The sequence below is a fragment of the Abramis brama genome (assembly GCF_963993115.1).
Source record: "Abramis brama genome assembly, chromosome: 11".
NCBI classification, from domain to species: Eukaryota; Metazoa; Chordata; class Actinopteri; order Cypriniformes; family Leuciscidae; genus Abramis; species Abramis brama.
Window position 1 is genome coordinate 10,919,205 of NC_139973.1, and position 17,952 is coordinate 10,937,156.

Below are 17,952 nucleotides of genomic sequence, written 5' to 3' on the forward strand. Positions count from 1 at the left end.
TAGTTAAATTTTCCATATTTATTGTATGTCATTATGTCAGTATCAGTATTTGCTTTCTTCTACCATGCACAAATAAAAACTTTTGCTGTGTAATTGTAACAATGAACACTCAAACACACTGAACCAACAATTACTAAAAACACACACAAAAACTGATTTTGCACGGGCACTTTGCACTAGTGATTTATAATTTTTAACAATTTCTGCATTTTTTTTATTTTATCTATTGACCTTATTTCAACATTTCAACATTTCTCATTTCTCTCTTTATCTTTCTTTATATTCAATCAGATTTAAAGTCTTATTCAAACAAAAAGCAAGTTTCATTCCTACATCATCTCAGGGTATTTTTCCTCCCAAATCTGGTTTCCAGCATGACTAGTTGCTATTTGCAGAACAAAGTTTTATTAACAGCTTTCTGGGCGCACTCTCAAACACAACAAATAAAAGACTCAACATATACTAATTTGGTTGAATTTAACCATAATAATTGCCCTTATTAGCCAAGGTAAAAACATTTTTTAAAAACCTTAAATCTTTTAAATCTGATCACCAGTTTTCTTCTAAATTTTACTTAACAGAATAGCCAATTTTCAATTAAACCTTTCAATTAATTTAGAAGCATTTTAAAGGAAAAAGTGTGAAGTCTGTCATCCTACCCAATTCTTTAAGTCCTTTTAGCCTGTCTGGAATGGTCCCTGTCAAACAGGGTTCTCCAATCGACATTCCCTGGGTCGTCTCCAATCGACTTTCCCTAACGTCTCCAATCGACGTTTAATATATAGTCTACCTAACTAACTTGCTTCCTTCCCTAACTAGCTTTCTTCCTGCGCAGGAATAATCGACAAACAGACTTCAGCAAATGTCCTTTAAATGCTTTAATCACGGCCGGAGGATCTCTCGAGCAGTTCTCAGAGAATCTCCCCCAAGAAGAAGCAAGGCTGGAGGATCTCAGACAAATTCCATTGAGAATCCCACCAGCTAACATAAATACAAGTTTTTATAGAATAGGGAGGTATGACAAAATTATATGAATTTGATTGGTTCTTCATATGCAAACCCTTCTGTTGTAAAGCAAACTTTGTTTTAATGATTACTTCATTGTTAATCACAAGGTTCAAAGTTTCAATTCCTATATTTGTTATTTTTACACTCACACAACCAAAGTCAGAGGGGTATGGCAACACAACATACAACAATTAAAAAACGCAGGACAGAACGTTTTAGTACATTGTGTTTCAAAGTGTTATCATGTTAGGCCTAAATAGAGAAATAAGGTTAGATGTTAGAAACATGGTTAGTTTAATATACAGTTTACTATTTTATCTATTAAAAATCCACCACAGAATCTATCCAAAACTTGTTTAAAACTTTTCTTTCTTTTTTTGTCATTAGGCAAATAGCAAACTGAAACAGCTAAATAGTCTTTATTCACACATGATAACAAAAAAAAACAAACATAATATTTTCTATGGCATCCTTTGGCCTTGATAGCAGCTTCCATTCTTGCTGGCATTGTTTTTATGTACAGTACTTTTCCACAGTTTCTGTTATTGACTTCCAAATAGTTTCTAGTTGTTCCCAAAGGCTTGCTTTTGATGAAACTTTTGTGCGATCTATCTTTGAATCCATAAATCCCAAATTTGTTCAATAGGATTAAAGTCCGGACTTTGACTTGGCCAACTTTTACTAAAGAGCTTACGCATAATGGTGAATTAACCATTACAGAAGCATATAAAAAAATATTTTGGTAATAGCCAATACTGTTAGTTTAGGACAGCTGTGACACAAACCTTACATTAGACGGTCAGGCCTATCTAATAAATTGTTAAGCACTGTGTGTGTATATATATATAGTAGTTTTCTCTAAAAGTGGTTTTGCTTGGTTTTAAACATCACCCATCTTAAATTACAATACATTTTCTGATGCGCCATCTTTCGAACTAAAATGATAAAATTGCAAATGAGGCATGATGCATTAAGGTAGGTGTTAATTATTTAACGATAGTAGATTTTAACCAAAATTGTGAACTGTTCTCATTTCAAGGATTTTGTTTTATATAGTATAACTGTGTCAGGTTGGAGCAAGTTGTCACATGTTTTCCTGTAGCTCAAACATTAGAGTTGGCGGCGCTTGCCAAGATCAAGGGTTCGATTCCCAGGGAAAGCAATAATTGATAAGAATGTAAAACGCGTAAATGTAAAAAAATAAATGCTACAAGTTTATACAATTTATTAATTAGGCTACAATATTTGTTGGCCAAAACAATGGTTTGATGTTTCTGTATATTTATTTGAACTGTCTGTGTTTTGTCGCTTTTGAACTTATTTTTTTTTTTTTTTTTTTTTTTATACATTTAGATGAAAAGCACTTTAACAACTTACCCCATATAGTATGACAATTGTTCCTCGGTAGTTCTGGGGCGTGTTGCCCATATGAAGATCAAGGTGTTTTACTCGAACTGCATCTTTTTTTCTTCTGGGCATTGTGGGCAATAACGTCAGAAATGTTCAACGGCTTTTTTTTTTTGTTTTTTGTTTTTTTGTTGACTTTTGTAATTCCTGTATCCACCTTACAGAAATTGCTTTTCAGAAATAAACCCACCCTGGGATATACCAACTCTAAAGTTTCTATACAATTACAAGTGATATTGCATATTGCATTAATGATATTGCATTGATGATATTGCATTAATCTTAATTCTGTAGGTCAAATTAAATGTTGATTTTCATATTCCTTCAAAGTCTACACACATGCTTGAAATGGAGGAATGTGCACACTCCATACTTGGTGCGTCTCAAACTAAGCGTTCACCACCCATGCTATCCAGGGTCCAGACCAGTACGGTGAGGACCGTTGACAGTGAGAAGTGAACGCATCGCTAATTACTTACGCACGTGATCCACCTGAACTTTCATCCGCATAGGCCTTAAGGTTTGTGAGATTAATTTTGCTGTTGCTTTGAAATAATCGGGTTTAATCAAGACTATTACACACTTTAAGACTGTTTTCCGTTCTTGTGATCGCCGTTATGTGCACTGACGCTTGGGGTCACAGTTTTAGGTCAGGCATGAGGTTTCTGCTAATTACTAGCATCTGTAGTTAACTAATAGCTTTTTAAATAAACATGTTACCGCGTTTAACAGTGTACACAGGTTTGTGTTTTTATTTAATAATGTATAGAAATAAACAGATAGTATAAAAGAGCCGTCGATGTGTTTCTAACCTTTTAGCTAACCTACAGAAAATGCCTGTCTGCTGACCAATGCGTTTTTAAAGATACGTGTAAATATTGAATTAAAATTATATATTAATTAATTAATTAATTAAGGGAGTAAATATAACTCCCTTTTATTTAAGTGAGTCTCAAATGTCCTTGTAACTGCATCTGGTTGCTGGACTGCATCTCCACTTTGAATTTACAGTGTTTTGTTTGTTTTCAGTTTTTCAAAGAACCTGGAAGTGAACCCATCTCAATATTGGCTTAGAAACAGCTGCATCTGTTTGTGGTTCTGATTTTTGACCCATGTATACTTTTTCTTTCTTTCTCAAGATCCTAGTACGATGAACCGCAAAAGGGAAAAGGTGAAATTGACATGGATGAATAAGACGCTGAACTCCCCCAGAAAGCTCATGAAGAACAGTGTGGGTGTGGCACTGCCCACATGCTGGGATGGAGATGGTCAGGATAGTGGTATGAGCGAGGCTGGCTCTCCTGGTCTGAACACATCTACTGGGTCAGCTGGACTTGGCGACGTGGAAAACATCCATCTTACCACTCCAAAGCACTCTTCACGAAGTACACCTAAATCATGCTTAAAATTGACTGGACCCCATCGAGCACTCCGGAAAAAAAACAGTCCTGGTGAGGTGAGTAACAATAAGGAGGTTTTTTTTTTCAGTTTCCCCAGTCAATATATATATATATATATATATATATATATATATATATATATAAATATATATAAATATATAAATATAAATATAAATTTATAGTGGCATTAAATATGTTAAATATTGTAACTTAGTAGTAGAAGTGTGTATTTAAAAATTGCATGTATTTGAGAGGATTTCCATGATTTGTGATTTTTGTGTGGCATTTAGGACACTGTTACAGGGCAACCATCCTCTGTTGAGCCTTCACCTCCCTCTGCTGGGAAAAAACACAGGAATCCAGAGGATGGACGGAAAATCATTTATCTCAAGGCGCTAAATGATGCAGTGGGGAATGCAGACAAAAAGTCATCATTTGGTGGGCCTAAAAGTCTATTTGGGAAGAAAACCCCAGACAAACCTGTGAAGGCAGAGGAGGAGGAAAGCTGCTCTGACCTTGATTGCTGCTCTTTCAGTGAGAAGAATGAACCACTTTCTCTGTTCACGACTAAGGATGATGGGCCTCCCGCGCTGGAGATCATTGACACAGAAGATGAAGGGGAAGTAATAAAGCTGGACACCAGGGTAATGGCTACTGCTACTTTTTTTTAAAAAGGGGGGGGATAAATGAATTATTATGTTCAGCAAGAATTGATCACAAGTGCCAGTAAACACTTTTACATTGTTGCAAAAAATACATTAAATGATGACATTTTTTGGCTTTTCTATTCATCAAAGAATCCTGAAACATTTTTTTATAATCCTATATAAAGCATGTTTATTCTGCACTATTTTAAATGTCTTTTAAAATAATTGATACTGACTTTGTCTCTATTCACAGAGTGTGATCCTAAAGCAGCCAGAATCGCCAGATTGGTCGGATGTTGAGGACTCGGAGCAGGTTGAAGTTTTCTCGCAGGATGAGTCCTTTGAGCCAAAGGGGCAACAATCAAAGCTTGAAAGGGATTGTGAGCTTGTGGACTTCAGTGACACTCCTCCACCATTGGAACTCAACCCTTACTCCTCATCACCAGCAGCTTTAAAGCCTTCAACATTCTCACAAGCCCTTTGGAAATTAGAAACTCAAGGGGCTGACACTACCCCAACCATTCCAGCCAGGGATGTGGAGCTGTGGTCAGACTGTCCGCCTCAAACTACAGCCTCTGACCTCGCAACCCCCAATAACTATTCATGCTGTATGTCAGTTAAGCGGACCCTCAAATTACAGCAGTCCATCATCAGCAGCTCTACACTGGCCGATCCTTTTCCCGAGCTCAAAAGCATCACCTATGCCCCCTTAACACTTGAAAGCTGGGATTGCTCTCCTCATACTACACGCAGGACTTCAGAATCAAATTACTCATCCTCACGGATGCTTCTCGCTGCTGACAGTGACACCCGCAGGATGTCGGTTGGCTCGGAGCCTCTTTGGTTGTCAGATCTGACCTGCCTAAATGCAGATTCTGCAGGATTTATTGACACGCACTGTCACCTTGACATGCTCTATGGGAAGTTGGGATTCCAGGGAAGCTTTCAAATGTTTCAGCGCAAGTACGCAAGTAGTTTCCCTTTGGAGTTTAGGGGCTGCATCGCAGATTTCTGCAACCCACGAATCACAGAGAAACAGGCCATCTGGGAGGGGCTACTGGCAGAGGAGAAAGTGTGGGGTGCATTTGGTTGCCACCCACATTTTGCCAAAGAGTATAACCACACTCATGAGCAAAGCATCTTGCGTGCTATGCGTCACCCTAAGGCCATAGCGTTTGGAGAGATTGGTTTGGATTACTCGCACAAGAATTCCACAGACTCAAGGAAACAGAAAGAGGTATGACAGACTGGATGATTGCCTCCAAATGTTTTAAGCATGTACTTGAGAGAGTCAAAATAACATAATTTCTGTCTTTCCTGTCAAGGTGTTTGAACGACAGTTGGAGTTGGCCGTCACTCTCAGGAAGCCTCTAGTCATACATTGCCGTGATGCCGATGATGATTTGCTGAAAATTATGAAGAAGTGTGTCCCCCGGGATTACAAAATACACAGGTCAGTTCTCATAAAACAAACACTCGGGCCAGTTTTTTATGTTTGTTCTTAGAAATAAGTAATCTCATTAAAATAAAAGGCTCATATTTCACTCTAACATTAAACTAAAGTAATAAGTTGTATTTGGAATTAAACAATGAAGCATGTTTTAAGGAGCATTAATATTTATTTGATGTATTTATTATTAAAATATTTACAATATTTGTTTTTTTCCTATTTTTAATTCATTCTGTCCATACAGTATCATTTTTATCTGTATTTTTCTTTTTCTTTTTCATATATATATATAATCTATATATTTTTTCTGCTTTCTTTTTTCTCTTATATTATTTAGATAAGTTTATCATTTATAAAATAGAATATCTTATTTTTTTTAAGTGAAATGACATTTTATTGTGAGATTCACCCTACTGCATAAAATGCCTACACTAATTCTAGTTAGTCAATGTTGCCAATTTAGCACCGTTCTTTACAAAGAAAAACTGACTAGCAACAAATCTAGCAAATTATTATTTATTTTGTTTTATTTTTGACTGCTGGTTAACATTTAGTTGCTTTCCATTGATAAAAAGTATGTAAATGAGAACGGCTTTATTGGACATTCGGCCATACATGTATAAACATAATGCCTCATTAGCGGCTGTTTCTATGGGCCACTATACGTAAGCCGTCAGTCTTATTGGAACAGTCAAAACACTGGTTCGTGAACACTCAAGAGCAAGTTGACTGACCGTCTGCAAATGTACTTGGATGTATGAATATCTAAATCTGCAATAGACTTCAGCAGATGATTTTGCTAAACTAACAATACAACAAGACGGAAGGCATCAGCTAACAAGACGTGTTATGTAATATTGAGTTAATACATATAAAAACACAAGCCAACATTCTCGCCTGTGAAAGGTTATCCCATTTCTTCTGGAATTTAAATCTCAGCAGTTTCACAACCAGAAGCTGCGCAATTTTCAATCATTGATTCTCACTGTGAGTGACATCACACTGACCGTTCCAAGATGGCGGGCGTGCCGACATGCCTGGAGTAGTCGAATGTTGCATCTACGTACACATATCTATGCATTCGGCTATATATTATATTAAAATGCAGTATGTGAGCATGGATTAGGAGAGAAACCGCATTACGTCATTATCTGTATATGTATATGCAACAAACTTTTTGAGCAGGATTTTGCTACTTCCCATTGAAAATAGCTGGCAGCACTGGTCAGAGTTTATATTCTACTAACCTGTGTTCATATGTTTGTTAGACACTGTTTCACCAACAGCTACTCTGTGATTGAGCCGTTCCTAAGTGAATTCCCTAACCTGTGTGTGGGTTTCACTGGACTGGTGACGTACCAACACGCTATGGAGGTTCGAGAAGCTGTGAAAATAATCCCACTCGACAGAATCCTACTGGAGACTGATGCACCATATTTCCTACCCAGACAGGTATCAGTGCTAGTTACTAAGCACACATTGTTTGATTCCACTAACACATATGTGCATTACTTGTCTAATTTGTCATTCTTTAAAATACACATACATTCACCTCTCTTCCTCTTTCTGTAGGTGCCCAAGTCCGTATGCAGGTTTGCTCACCCTGGTATGGGCATACACACACTGCGTGAGATTAGTGTGCTGAAAGGAGAGCAGCTAACCACAGTACTGCAAACAGTACGGCAGAACACTAGACACATATACGGACTGTGATTGGAAACGCTGTGTTAAACTACTTATTTTATCAACTGGAGTCCTTCAAAATCTTAGTCCTGCTAGCAGTTTAGTCTTGCATCTTTGGCATTTTCTTTTCTTTTTTTTAAAACCTTTTTCTTGTGTTAACATCACAATGTCTTCAAGAATTGATATTCCAATGTACTATAGTGTGTGTTAGTAAGTGTATGAGCATTGCTACTTAAGTTTCTTACCATGTTATAGGGAATTTCACATCTGTTAAAACCGTTAGCAATGATACATTTTAATATCTCTTCAGTTTTGTGTTTTAACATGGTTCTCTGTTCTCAGGTTTCTTTGGCCGTGTGTTTGCATACATGCTTACAAGTTATGTATGCTTTTGAGACATAAGCGACATAAAATGCCATCTTATATTAGAAACTAGTCATTTTCACATGAAAGTTTATGTAAAAAGAAAATGTGAAACAGATTGTGAAAAACCACAACAAATAGCTTTTACCAAGTTGTTGGTTTTATATAAATGTAACTTTTGTTTAAATAAATGTATATGCAACATGAATGGGTTTATGAAATTAATTTTTTGAGAAAGACAAGGCTGCTTTTCCTTTTGTGACTCCATTAAAGGTTTAGTTTCATCTGTAACACAAACATGACCTTGAAACGCATGAGAGTGAGCAAAGAAAATGGAAACCAGAGGCAGAAAGTTATTTCTTTGTCATCCTTTATTTTGTCAAATCAATGTGTTAGAAATTGATTTAAACTATAAATTATTTTTATGATTTAGGAGGAGTTGATTTTTGTAGGATTAGTAGATCTTGTCAGAATTCTGAAACAAATGAGAACATACATTTAGCGTGTTAGTTTGAAGAACACAAACTATTCAAATACAACATCAAACGGTGTCTTGAAGAATTTTCTGTCAGAAAGCACTTTTAGTTAAATCTGGGACTTTTTCTGGGAAATTTTCCATTTGTTTGGATCTGTTCTTAAAACAAGCATTTAGCTCACCAAATGGAGAATCACTAAGAAGATTCACAAGAACCTTCTGCAGCACAGGACCGTATTTCTCATATTCTGTTTCACTCAGAGACACGGACAGTTGGAATGGAGCGCTCATCTAAACAGGTAGAGAGAACAAAGTATGACTACAGTAGTAACTCACTGAAATCCTATTTAAATGTGCACTTGCTGGTTTTACCATAAACTGATCATCCTCTTTAATCACTGGGATCTCTGACTCGGCAGCATCTCTTCTGCCCACCCGTGGTGGCCTTCGACCCTTGAAATGGGACACACACAATATATCTGATGCCAGACTTCGAGCATGAATTGATGTAATCTTGACCAACTTTATTTTTTAAATTGAGTTCCTAAAATTGGTTAACTCCAAACAAACTCAGACACATCCACTAGACATATGCTCACCTGTGGTTTCTGATCAGGACTGAGGAAGCTGGTGCCGCCTCTTACAGATTCGACACATAAGGAAAGAGCACATAAGAGCAGGAACATGTGGCTGGCACGATTGCGCAGAGGCATCCTGGGAAAGTCACCCGGTTTAGTTCTGTTTTATGACAACAATCTTAACGACTGCACTTTAAAAGTAAAATCATTTTATATAAACTGAGTGTGCAGAAACAGTCAAAAATCATTCAATCCCACCTTTTGTAATGATCAAACTGCTTCAGTAGGTCTGCACACAAAGATCTGCTTCTCACTTTTATAATAGCCTTTGGTTAACAATTAGCATTAAAATCTACAAATGAAACTGTGAAAACAAACAGAACTGAAAATCCCTGATTGTTACTGTATGTGAATGTGTGACAAAGATTTACCTTAAGGTGATATGAATATGATAAGAGATGATGACAAATAAAGTAATATGGTGATGTGGCTGCTGTGTCAATAGCTATATGTGTTACTAGACCACTGAACTATTGCCTTAGCAGGTTTATTTTACAGACATGGCAATTCATCTGTAACCGGAGCAAATATTTGGTACGAAAACACTTTTAAGTGGACTCACCCTTGTACATGGTTGGCAGCATATTCTTCCAACAACATTATCCATAACTGATATGCATTACTGTTTTTATGGCAATTAAAACAATTATTTTACACTTATTTTTATGGTTCTGAATACGATCCATTTTCTTTTTTATCAATAATAATAATGTAGCATAAAGTGCCATTTTTATGGAGAATATCAGTTTATGGGCCATTACTTTATAATTGTGTGTGTGTGTGTGTGTGTGTGTGTGTGTGTGTGTGTGTGTGTGTGTGTGTGTTTCACACACAAAAAACAGCTAAAACCAGCCTAAACTGGTTGGCTGATCTTATCTGGTCTTCAGTCTGGTCATAGCTGACTTAACAGGCTTGTTTTAAAGGGGTTTTGGTCACTTCTTTAGATGGTCAGGTTGGACTTAGCTGGTCAGGCTGGGAGACCAACTAACCAGCTGAACACCAGCTTGACCATCTTAAACTCGCTACATCCAGCGCACCCCGCTTCGTCTGGTTGCTTTTTTGGACATTTCGTTGCGTAACGCCATATTTTGTACATCTGACATGGTTGTAGAAACGTTTGATTTACGCCACAGAAATTAAAAACTGGTTTCAATTTAAAATATTGTTGTAGTTTGACCTCCGAGACGGCAGATGGCAGGCTACATTTCTTCTTTTCAGCATTGTTTTTGGATACTGTTTTGCTCTCTGAATGTCAGTGCTTGCCTGCTATATCACCTAATCAGCTACAGTTAACATGGATAAAAAGAAGAAACCATACAATGTTACAGCGTCATCGGTGAATAATTTGTATTATTTTTTGAACAAGACACTTTTCACAATTTTAGTTTTGTTTGTGTGTTATAGTTAGCTTAGCATCACAGCTGACAGTAGACTTGCATTGTGTAACGTTAACGTTACCTCTTTTTAAAATCATAAAATCTCTTGGCTAACGTATACTTTTCAATTTACATTTCAGCTGGTTGATTTGAAAGCGGAATTATATCGGAAGCAGGAGAAATTTAAGCACGACAGACTTGGCCAAGATGCTGGAGCTGCACTGAAGTCCAAGACAAAAATAAAAGTAATACACGGGAAGTTCATAACTACTAGATGTGATCCAACCAATATACACGCCTGTTGTAATTGTAATTGTAATTGTGTGTTTATGTGCTCACAGAAGCCCAATATCTGGACTAAACAAAATGAAGGTGTCAATGTACGAGCGCAGAGGGACGTTCAGCAAACTGTTGAGGAAGAAAACACACTGGACAAATCCAGGTGAATAGGCTATTCATAGTCCAGTACTACATTATTATGATTCTTTATATCTTCTTCATCAATTCATTTATTTTGCCTGCTTCACTAGGCACAGAGTGGCTCAAAAAGTATATAGACACTAAGTTAGTCACTAAAAAATTAGTTAATAATCTGAGACCATACACCCTGTTTCAAATGCTGATATATTGTAATTACTGTAGGATATTTTTTACAATATAATGATGTAAAAAAAAAAGAAAAAAAAGAGTCATGTTTCAGATCCTAATGGTACTCTAAATCACCTTCATTGTTCAGATTTTGGAATACAATTATATTAATGCTCTCCTGATGCATTTTTGTCTTATGCAGGCGAAAATTGGAGGAAAAGGCACGTCTTTATGAACAGATGACAAAAGGAGATTTCCCAGGTATATGCTTGTTGACCAACCCAAATTCAAACATTTCACTTCTTGAATACACTTTTACACTGCTTTGGGTGTTTTGTAAATGAACTGATATTGAAGTTGACAATTTCTTTTTATATTTAGATGAGGAGACTGAAAGTCTTTTTCTGGTGGACTTCACCCAGAAGATCATCAACCAGAGGAATGAACCACAGACATGCACTGCAGATGAAGCAGGGTACCGAGATGGAGAGGACTCTGATGTGAACGTCCCTATCCCAGACCCACAGAATGCAAATGAAGAATGGTACGGTGTGTTTATAAATATATTTTGAACCTGATTACGACAAGGCAATGTGATTTGAACTCCACTACGGGTTTTCTTGCTTGCTTTCTCTCTATCTCTTGCAGGGTGGACTATGTTGATGCATTAGGACGTTCTCGAAGATGTTTGAGGAAAGACCTACCTGGTTTTCAGAAAATGGACCAAGATCTCCAGAACAAGAGGTACGTTTATTGTTCTTACCTTTGCTGTGTTTTTAGTTTTTTTTGTATCTAACCAATTGCCATTGGTTGTGCTCAATATATATATCTATTATTATGCATAGGGTGACTGGCGCTGACAGGACGCTGTTATCTGATGACATGAGGAGAGAAATGCAGAGAGAGCAGTGGGAGAAAGAGGAAGAGGAGCAGATGAAGAGACCTGTTGGACCCATTCACTATGAAAATATCAGAGAGCAAGGTGATGGAGTGGAGTGATCTCTAGACACACCGAATCTTGTCTAATGCCTCTAAGTAGTGCTGCTTTGAGAGTGTCTCACATGAGTGTTTTGTGTCTGTTTCAGAGGCCAGAGAGCTGGGTGTTGGGTATTTTGCTTTTGCCCAGGATGAGGACCGACGTAGAAAACAGAGAGAAACTCTAGACATGCTGAGAGATCAGGTCAGAACAACAATTAAATGAGTCACAAACTCTTTTCCTAAGCAGAATGAGCTACCTACCTAGACAGCATTGTAAGTGTGCATACGAAGCAAAGACTTTTCCAAAAGATAGGCAGCATGATGTTGCCTTCTAAAGGCAGACGTACACTGTACGATTTTTGCGGTCTTACGAGCTTGCAGATGATTTTTTTTTCACTTGGGAGAAATCGCGTGGAAATCATTGATGGTCGTGGCTCGCAGTGTGTGAGAGGAATTACGAGCCGAGCGAGCATGTTACGAGCACCTCCCGAACTCACAATAATTTTTAAACATGTTTAAAAAATTCAGGGAGTCTGCCTGATTTTCCCCAGCATATAGGCTGTCCCCTATTGCCAAATTTTATTTTTATTTATTTTACCTTTATTTAACCAGGTTAATCGGTTGAGAACAAGTTCTCATTTGCAACCGCGACCTGGCCAAGATAAGGCACAGGGTACAAGGCGACATGAAGTTACACATAACATACCAACATTCAAATACACAGTCATGAATATAAGACATTCAGATTCAGTTAAAAAGTACTAGACATTGTATAGAAATAAAAATTAAAAAACTTGATAGTTTAAAAATATAAAATGGCAGTGCAAGAGAAATGGCAGTAGGATAATAATATAGTCCAACATGGGTATATTGATAATGTGCAAATAGATGCTATGACAGCCATTTAGTTGAATTTATGCAACGATACATAAGACTTTGTACGCAAAGAGCATCAGCATGTACAGTGGTCCGTCAGTAAATTTGAGAATAAAACTTTAAAAGTAGAGATCGAAACAATGGATTCTAATTTGAGAGACTTTTGTAAAGTGTTCCAATCATTGGCAGCTGAAAATGTAAAAGAAAAACGGCCAAAAGAAGTGCGGGCTTTTGTAGGGTCTAGAGAGATAAATTTACTCGAACGCAGGTTAAATACAGGCACTGATATGGTTATTAAAGTACTTAGGTAAGATGGTGTTTTGCCTAATATGGACTTGTAAATTAACTGATACCAGTGATTTAGGCGCCGATTGTGTAACGAAGGCCATCCAACTAGTGAGTAAAGAGTGCAGTGGTGGGTGTTGTATGGGACTTTAGTAATAAAGCGAATAGCGCTATGGTAAACAACGTCCAATTTCTTGAGTAAAGAATTAGAAGCAGTTCTGTAGACGACATCGCTAAAATCAAGCATTGGGATGATGGTCATTTTCACAAGGGCCTGTTTTGCATGAAAAGTAAATGAAGCTTTATTTCGAAATAGAAACCCGATCCTGGACTTGATCTTTGACTGGAGATGGTTTATGTGGGTTTGAAAGGAAAGCGAGGGGTCTAGCCAGACCCCTAGGTATTTGTATTTCTCCACATATTCCAGCTTAGACCCATTCAGGGTGGTGATGTTTATTGGACACGAAGATACTGAATGTGTCCGATTAAAAATCATGCATTTTGTTTTACTAGAGTTTAGAGACAATTGAAGATCACAGAAGGCTAATTGAATGTCATCAAAACTCTTTTGAAGTTTTTCTAAAACGTTTTCCAATGTTGAGCCTGAAGTGTACAGAACGGTGTCGTCTGCATAGAGATGAATAAGAGAGTTGCCCGCAACACGAGCGACATCATTAATATAAACAGAGAATAACATCGGGCCAAGAATCGAGCCTTGGGGCACCCCCATAGATACAGCCAGAGGCTCAGACAGCAAGCCCTCAGACTTAACACACTGAAATCTGTCAGTGAAATAATTAGAAAACCAGGAAAGGCACGTGTTTGAGAGACCCAGAGCCTTAAGTTTTTCAATAAGAATACTATGATTAACAGAATCGAAAGCTTTGGCCAAGTCAATAAAAACAGCAGCACAATGTTGTTTTTGGTCGAGAGCTGTTATAACATCGTTTAGGACCTTTAGTGTTGCTGAGGTGCACCCTTGACCAGCTCTGAAGCCAGATTGCATATCAGAGAGGAAATGATGTGACTCAAGATGACCTATTATCTGTTTGTTGACTTGACTTTCAAAGACTTTTGAAAGGCAGGGCAGGACGGAGATGGGTCGGTAACAGTTTGGGTCTGTAGTGTCCCCCCCTTTGAATAGGGGGACAACTGCAGCAACTTTCCAGTCTTTAGATATCTCTGATGAAACACGTGAGAGGTTAAAAAGACTGGTAATGGGTGAGGCAATAATTGCAGCTGACATCTTCAAAAAGAAGGGGTCCAGATTGTCAAGTCCAGCTGATTTATATGGATTGAGGTTTTGTAGTTCTCTCAAGACATCTTCAGTTTGAATTTCAGCAAAAGAGAATTGTGGGTGGTTAGAGCCAGGTGCTAACGTAGGTGCTGTGTAGTTGGGCCGGGTAGATGCAGCCAAATGGAATGCATGGCCAGCCATAGTGAAGTGCTTATTGAATCCCTCTAATATAGAGGACTTGTTGGTGGTGACGATGTCTCCAAGCTTTAAAGCCGTGGGCAGTTGGGCGGAGGTGTTCTTGTTCTCCATTGATTTGACTGTGTCCCAAAACTTTTTAGAATTGGTACTGCAAGAAGCAAATTTATGTTTATAGAAGCTAGCCTTAGCTTCCCTCACTGCCTGTGTGTACCGGTTTCTGGTTTCCTTAAAAAGCTGCATATCATGAGGATTAATTGAGGCAAGTGCAGTCCGCCATAGAATGTTTTTGTGCTTGCTGAGGGCGGTCAATTCCGGAGTAAACCAAGGACTATATCTGTTTTTGATTCTGAACTTTTTAAATGGAGCATGCTTATTCAGGATAGAATTAAAAGCATCCTTAAAAAAGAACCAGGCATCTTCCACATATGGTATCAGGTCAATGTCCTTCCAGGATACCTGGGCAAGATCTATTAAAAAGGCTTGTTCGCTGAAATGCTTTAGAGAGCGTTTGATGGTGATGAGGGGAGGTCTTTTAACTGCAGACCCATTACGAACACATGCGATGAGACAGTGATCACTTAGATCCTGACAGAAGACCGCTGGAGTATATTTTGAAGGCATATTAGTCAGAGCTATATCAATTAAAGTGCTTTTGTTTGCAGATTTTAAATTATATCTAGTGGGTTCATTAATCATTTGTGTAAGGTTGAGTGCGTCCAGCTTAGACTGTATATTTTTTGAGACATTTAACATGTCCAAATTTAAATCACCTAAAAGTAAGAACTCAGAAGATAAGTATGGGGCAATCAATTCGCATAATGTATCTATAGCACAACTGGAAGCTGAAGGAGGTCTATAACAAACAGCTACTGTAAGTGACTTATCTTTGGAAAAGTGGATTTTTAAAATTAAGATCTCAAACATTTTCGGGGCAGACCTAGATAGAACAATGGAGCATTGTAGATTATCTCTGCAATAGAATCCAACTCCGCCCCCTTTTGTAGGTCTGTCTTGACGGAAGATATTGTAGTTTGGGACAGATATTTCTGAATTTTTTATGGATTTCTTAAGCCAAGATTCAGACACACCTCACACAGCTCAAATCATACACAACCATTTCACAGGCTGGATCAATGAGGCTATAGCTCAGTGGCTGCAACCATACAGCGTGCGCATACACTGTCTCTCTCTCACACACACACACCGACACCTCCCTCTCCCTCTCAAGTTATTTATGTTGAAAGGAATGGCTACTGTTCTCTGCTTTTCAACAAATCATTTGCACACACATTTGTCATTTTTCAATTTGAAGCTAAAGCTGCCTGCAACATTGAAATCTCCAGTCTCTGTGTAAAACACAGACAAAACACGCGAAAGCTCACGTGATTGCCGACCGGCTCGGGATAAAATTTGTGCAGGACAGTCATGTCGTGTACCCGCTGCTTTGACGCGATTATCTGGTTAACTGACTCGTAACGTGTGCAATATCTCACGAATTCGCACCGTGTACACGCGCCTTAAGACATTTTGTTTTAGCTCTAAATTAAGCAGTATCACATGTATATTTTTGCTGAGAAAGCACTTCCAAAATGCATTGAGACTTGAGGTGCACTCATATGAAAATTCTGACTGATGCTTATTGTGATCCATATTTTTATTATTATTATTATTATTATTGACCATTAAAAAATGGCTAATGTTACTATACCATTCTATACCATTTTGTCTATATAAATTAGGGTAAATCACTAAAAACTAAAACAGTAATTTAAATTTTACATTTAAATACAAGTGAATATAGGCATCACAATAATATATAATTGATAATATGAAAGACAGTTAATTGAGATATATTTTAAAAAATTGTGATTTATATTTTTATTGTTATTAAAGATTAACACTATATTTTTAAACGGTGTGCTTAGCTTCTATACTATTGGCCATGATTGAAACAGTCTTCCTTCCTCAGCTTCTCTACTATTGGCTGTTATTGAAACGTCTTCTTCAACATCTCTACTATTGGCTGCATTGTAAATTATTAGGTTTACAATTTTTTTTTCTTCTGCAGACCACAGAACAGCGCAGCAAACGCGAGCAACTGAAGGATAAGCGGAAATCCCTTCTTGAAGCTCGACTCGCTAAAGTGAGGATGAGAAGGATAAAGAAAAGCAAGCTGGAGCCAGGGGATGAAGAAGATGGTGTGTTGCTGAATATTTAACAAGTCTTTATATGCTTTGAAGCATATTAAACGTGTATCTGTATGTTGGTGGTTATTTCTAAAGGATGTGAGGATGTTTTTGATTCATGTCTGATGTTCCCTTGTAGCTCCTGCCGCTGATAATGCTGAGAATGATGAAGATGAAGAAGTTGGACCTCCAGCCCCTGCAACAGTGCCGAAAGTGGAGGTGGAGATTCAGGAAAGAAAAGACACCAAACCTGGCGTTCCATACGTAAGAGAGTGGGACAGAGGCAAAGGTACATGACCTGACACATAAATGCATGGCACATCCCTTCCTTCCTTTTCATTTGCTCTAGTGTTTACATTTGCTGTTTTGAAGAAAACGCAACTTAAACATTTCCTTTTCCAGAGTTCTCCTGGGGTCAGTGGACCAGTCTTCGCCGAGAGGAGCGAGACTCCGATTTTGCTCCTCCCTCTGCTTATTTCGCAGATGACAGATGGGCCAATCACAACAGAGCAACAGACAAAGGGCAGGCTAAAGGAAAACCTGCCTTCAAGTGGTCTGAATCCCAAAGGGCCACCGAAAGAGAGACAGAGAACATATCTACCCCTAGTCATCCTTCTGACATGCCCACATATGCACAACCTTCTCAACCACAGACTGACATGCCCACATATGCACAACCTTCTCAACCACAGACTGACATGCCCACATATGCACAACCTTCTCAACCACAGACTGCTCAAACACAGAGTCTGGATGACCTGTTATCGTACTACAAACACTCTTCGTGAACAAGTCAGAAAATCGTTTGGGAAACTATAGGAAATGGCAGGCTCCATCAAGCCTGGTGCATTATGTCAGTCTTAAGCTGGAGGGACAGTTAGACTATGTAAAATGTAACTGATTTGCAAAATAGAATAAAGAATGACAAGATTTTTGTATGATCTTTGTGCTTCTTTTATTCCATCTCTATCTTTCTATAGTCCCAGTGTCAACTGCTTTAACCATAATACATTTTGCCATCAATTCTTTCATCAGGTTGTAAATGTATTTATAAATAAGAATATAAGTAATTTTTGTCTATACTATTATTTTTTTCAAGCAAAAACATTGGTTTAACCAAAGCTACTGTTCTCTTCATCTAATGATTGCGAAGTGTC

The 17,952-nt window shown here is 37.8% G+C and overlaps 3 protein-coding genes across 4 annotated transcripts; 2 read left to right on the forward strand and 1 right to left on the reverse strand.

The window, feature by feature from the left end:
- The first annotated feature begins 2,805 nt into the window (after nucleotides 1–2,805).
- On the forward strand, nucleotides 2,806–8,164 carry tatdn2 (TatD DNase domain containing 2). The gene is made up of 7 exons (XM_084128116.1): nucleotides 2,806–2,935; nucleotides 3,555–3,871; nucleotides 4,106–4,459; nucleotides 4,716–5,699; nucleotides 5,788–5,915; nucleotides 7,181–7,364; nucleotides 7,485–8,164. Exons 2-7 carry the CDS (start codon nucleotides 3,566–3,568, stop codon nucleotides 7,623–7,625), a joined length of 2,097 nt encoding a protein of 698 aa, XP_083984242.1. The 5' UTR covers nucleotides 2,806–2,935; nucleotides 3,555–3,565; the 3' UTR covers nucleotides 7,626–8,164.
- A 146-nt stretch (nucleotides 8,165–8,310) lies between these two features.
- Nucleotides 8,311–9,362, reverse strand: ghrl (ghrelin/obestatin prepropeptide). Of its 2 annotated transcripts, none has more exons than XM_084128877.1 (5): nucleotides 9,270–9,362; nucleotides 9,033–9,171; nucleotides 8,806–8,886; nucleotides 8,616–8,724; nucleotides 8,311–8,433 (listed from the first exon to the last, which is right to left on the reverse strand). In XM_084128877.1, exons 2-5 carry the CDS (start codon nucleotides 9,144–9,146, stop codon nucleotides 8,426–8,428), a joined length of 312 nt encoding a protein of 103 aa, XP_083985003.1. In that variant the 5' UTR covers nucleotides 9,147–9,171; nucleotides 9,270–9,362; the 3' UTR covers nucleotides 8,311–8,425. The 2 variants fall into 2 exon arrangements, with proteins under 2 accessions (XP_083985003.1, XP_083985004.1); XM_084128878.1 differs by having other exon boundaries at nucleotides 9,033–9,147; nucleotides 9,270–9,310.
- Nucleotides 9,363–10,259: 897 nt separating this feature from the next.
- ccdc174 (coiled-coil domain containing 174) lies at nucleotides 10,260–17,736 on the forward strand. Its single transcript, XM_084129805.1, has 11 exons — nucleotides 10,260–10,407; nucleotides 10,588–10,692; nucleotides 10,789–10,889; nucleotides 11,238–11,296; nucleotides 11,417–11,579; nucleotides 11,684–11,779; nucleotides 11,881–12,017; nucleotides 12,121–12,215; nucleotides 16,678–16,807; nucleotides 16,935–17,084; nucleotides 17,198–17,736. Exons 1-11 carry the CDS (start codon nucleotides 10,366–10,368, stop codon nucleotides 17,581–17,583), a joined length of 1,464 nt encoding a protein of 487 aa, XP_083985931.1. The 5' UTR covers nucleotides 10,260–10,365; the 3' UTR covers nucleotides 17,584–17,736.
- Nucleotides 17,737–17,952: the final 216 nt, after the last annotated feature.

Excerpts from the sequence above, each read along its gene's own strand:
- tatdn2 (XM_084128116.1), top strand. The coding sequence starts at position 3,566 with ATGAACCGCAAAAGGGAAAAGGTGAAATTGACATGGATGAATAAGACG. Across the intron at positions 4,460-4,715 it reads TAATAAAGCTGGACACCAGG|AGTGTGATCCTAAAGCAGCC; the intron begins GTAATGGCTACT and ends CTCTATTCACAG. Across the intron at positions 7,365-7,484 it reads CATATTTCCTACCCAGACAG|GTGCCCAAGTCCGTATGCAG; the intron begins GTATCAGTGCTA and ends CTCTTTCTGTAG.
- ghrl (XM_084128877.1), bottom strand. The coding sequence starts at position 9,146 with ATGCCTCTGCGCAATCGTGCCAGCCACATGTTCCTGCTCTTATGTGCT. Across the intron at positions 8,887-9,032 it reads GTCCTGATCAGAAACCACAG|GGTCGAAGGCCACCACGGGT; the intron begins GTGAGCATATGT and ends TCCCATTTCAAG. Across the intron at positions 8,725-8,805 it reads AAGAGGATGATCAGTTTATG|ATGAGCGCTCCATTCCAACT; the intron begins GTAAAACCAGCA and ends CTACCTGTTTAG.
- ccdc174 (XM_084129805.1), top strand. The coding sequence starts at position 10,366 with ATGGATAAAAAGAAGAAACCATACAATGTTACAGCGTCATCG. Across the intron at positions 12,018-12,120 it reads TGAAAATATCAGAGAGCAAG|AGGCCAGAGAGCTGGGTGTT; the intron begins GTGATGGAGTGG and ends TGTCTGTTTCAG. Across the intron at positions 16,808-16,934 it reads GCCAGGGGATGAAGAAGATG|CTCCTGCCGCTGATAATGCT; the intron begins GTGTGTTGCTGA and ends GTTCCCTTGTAG.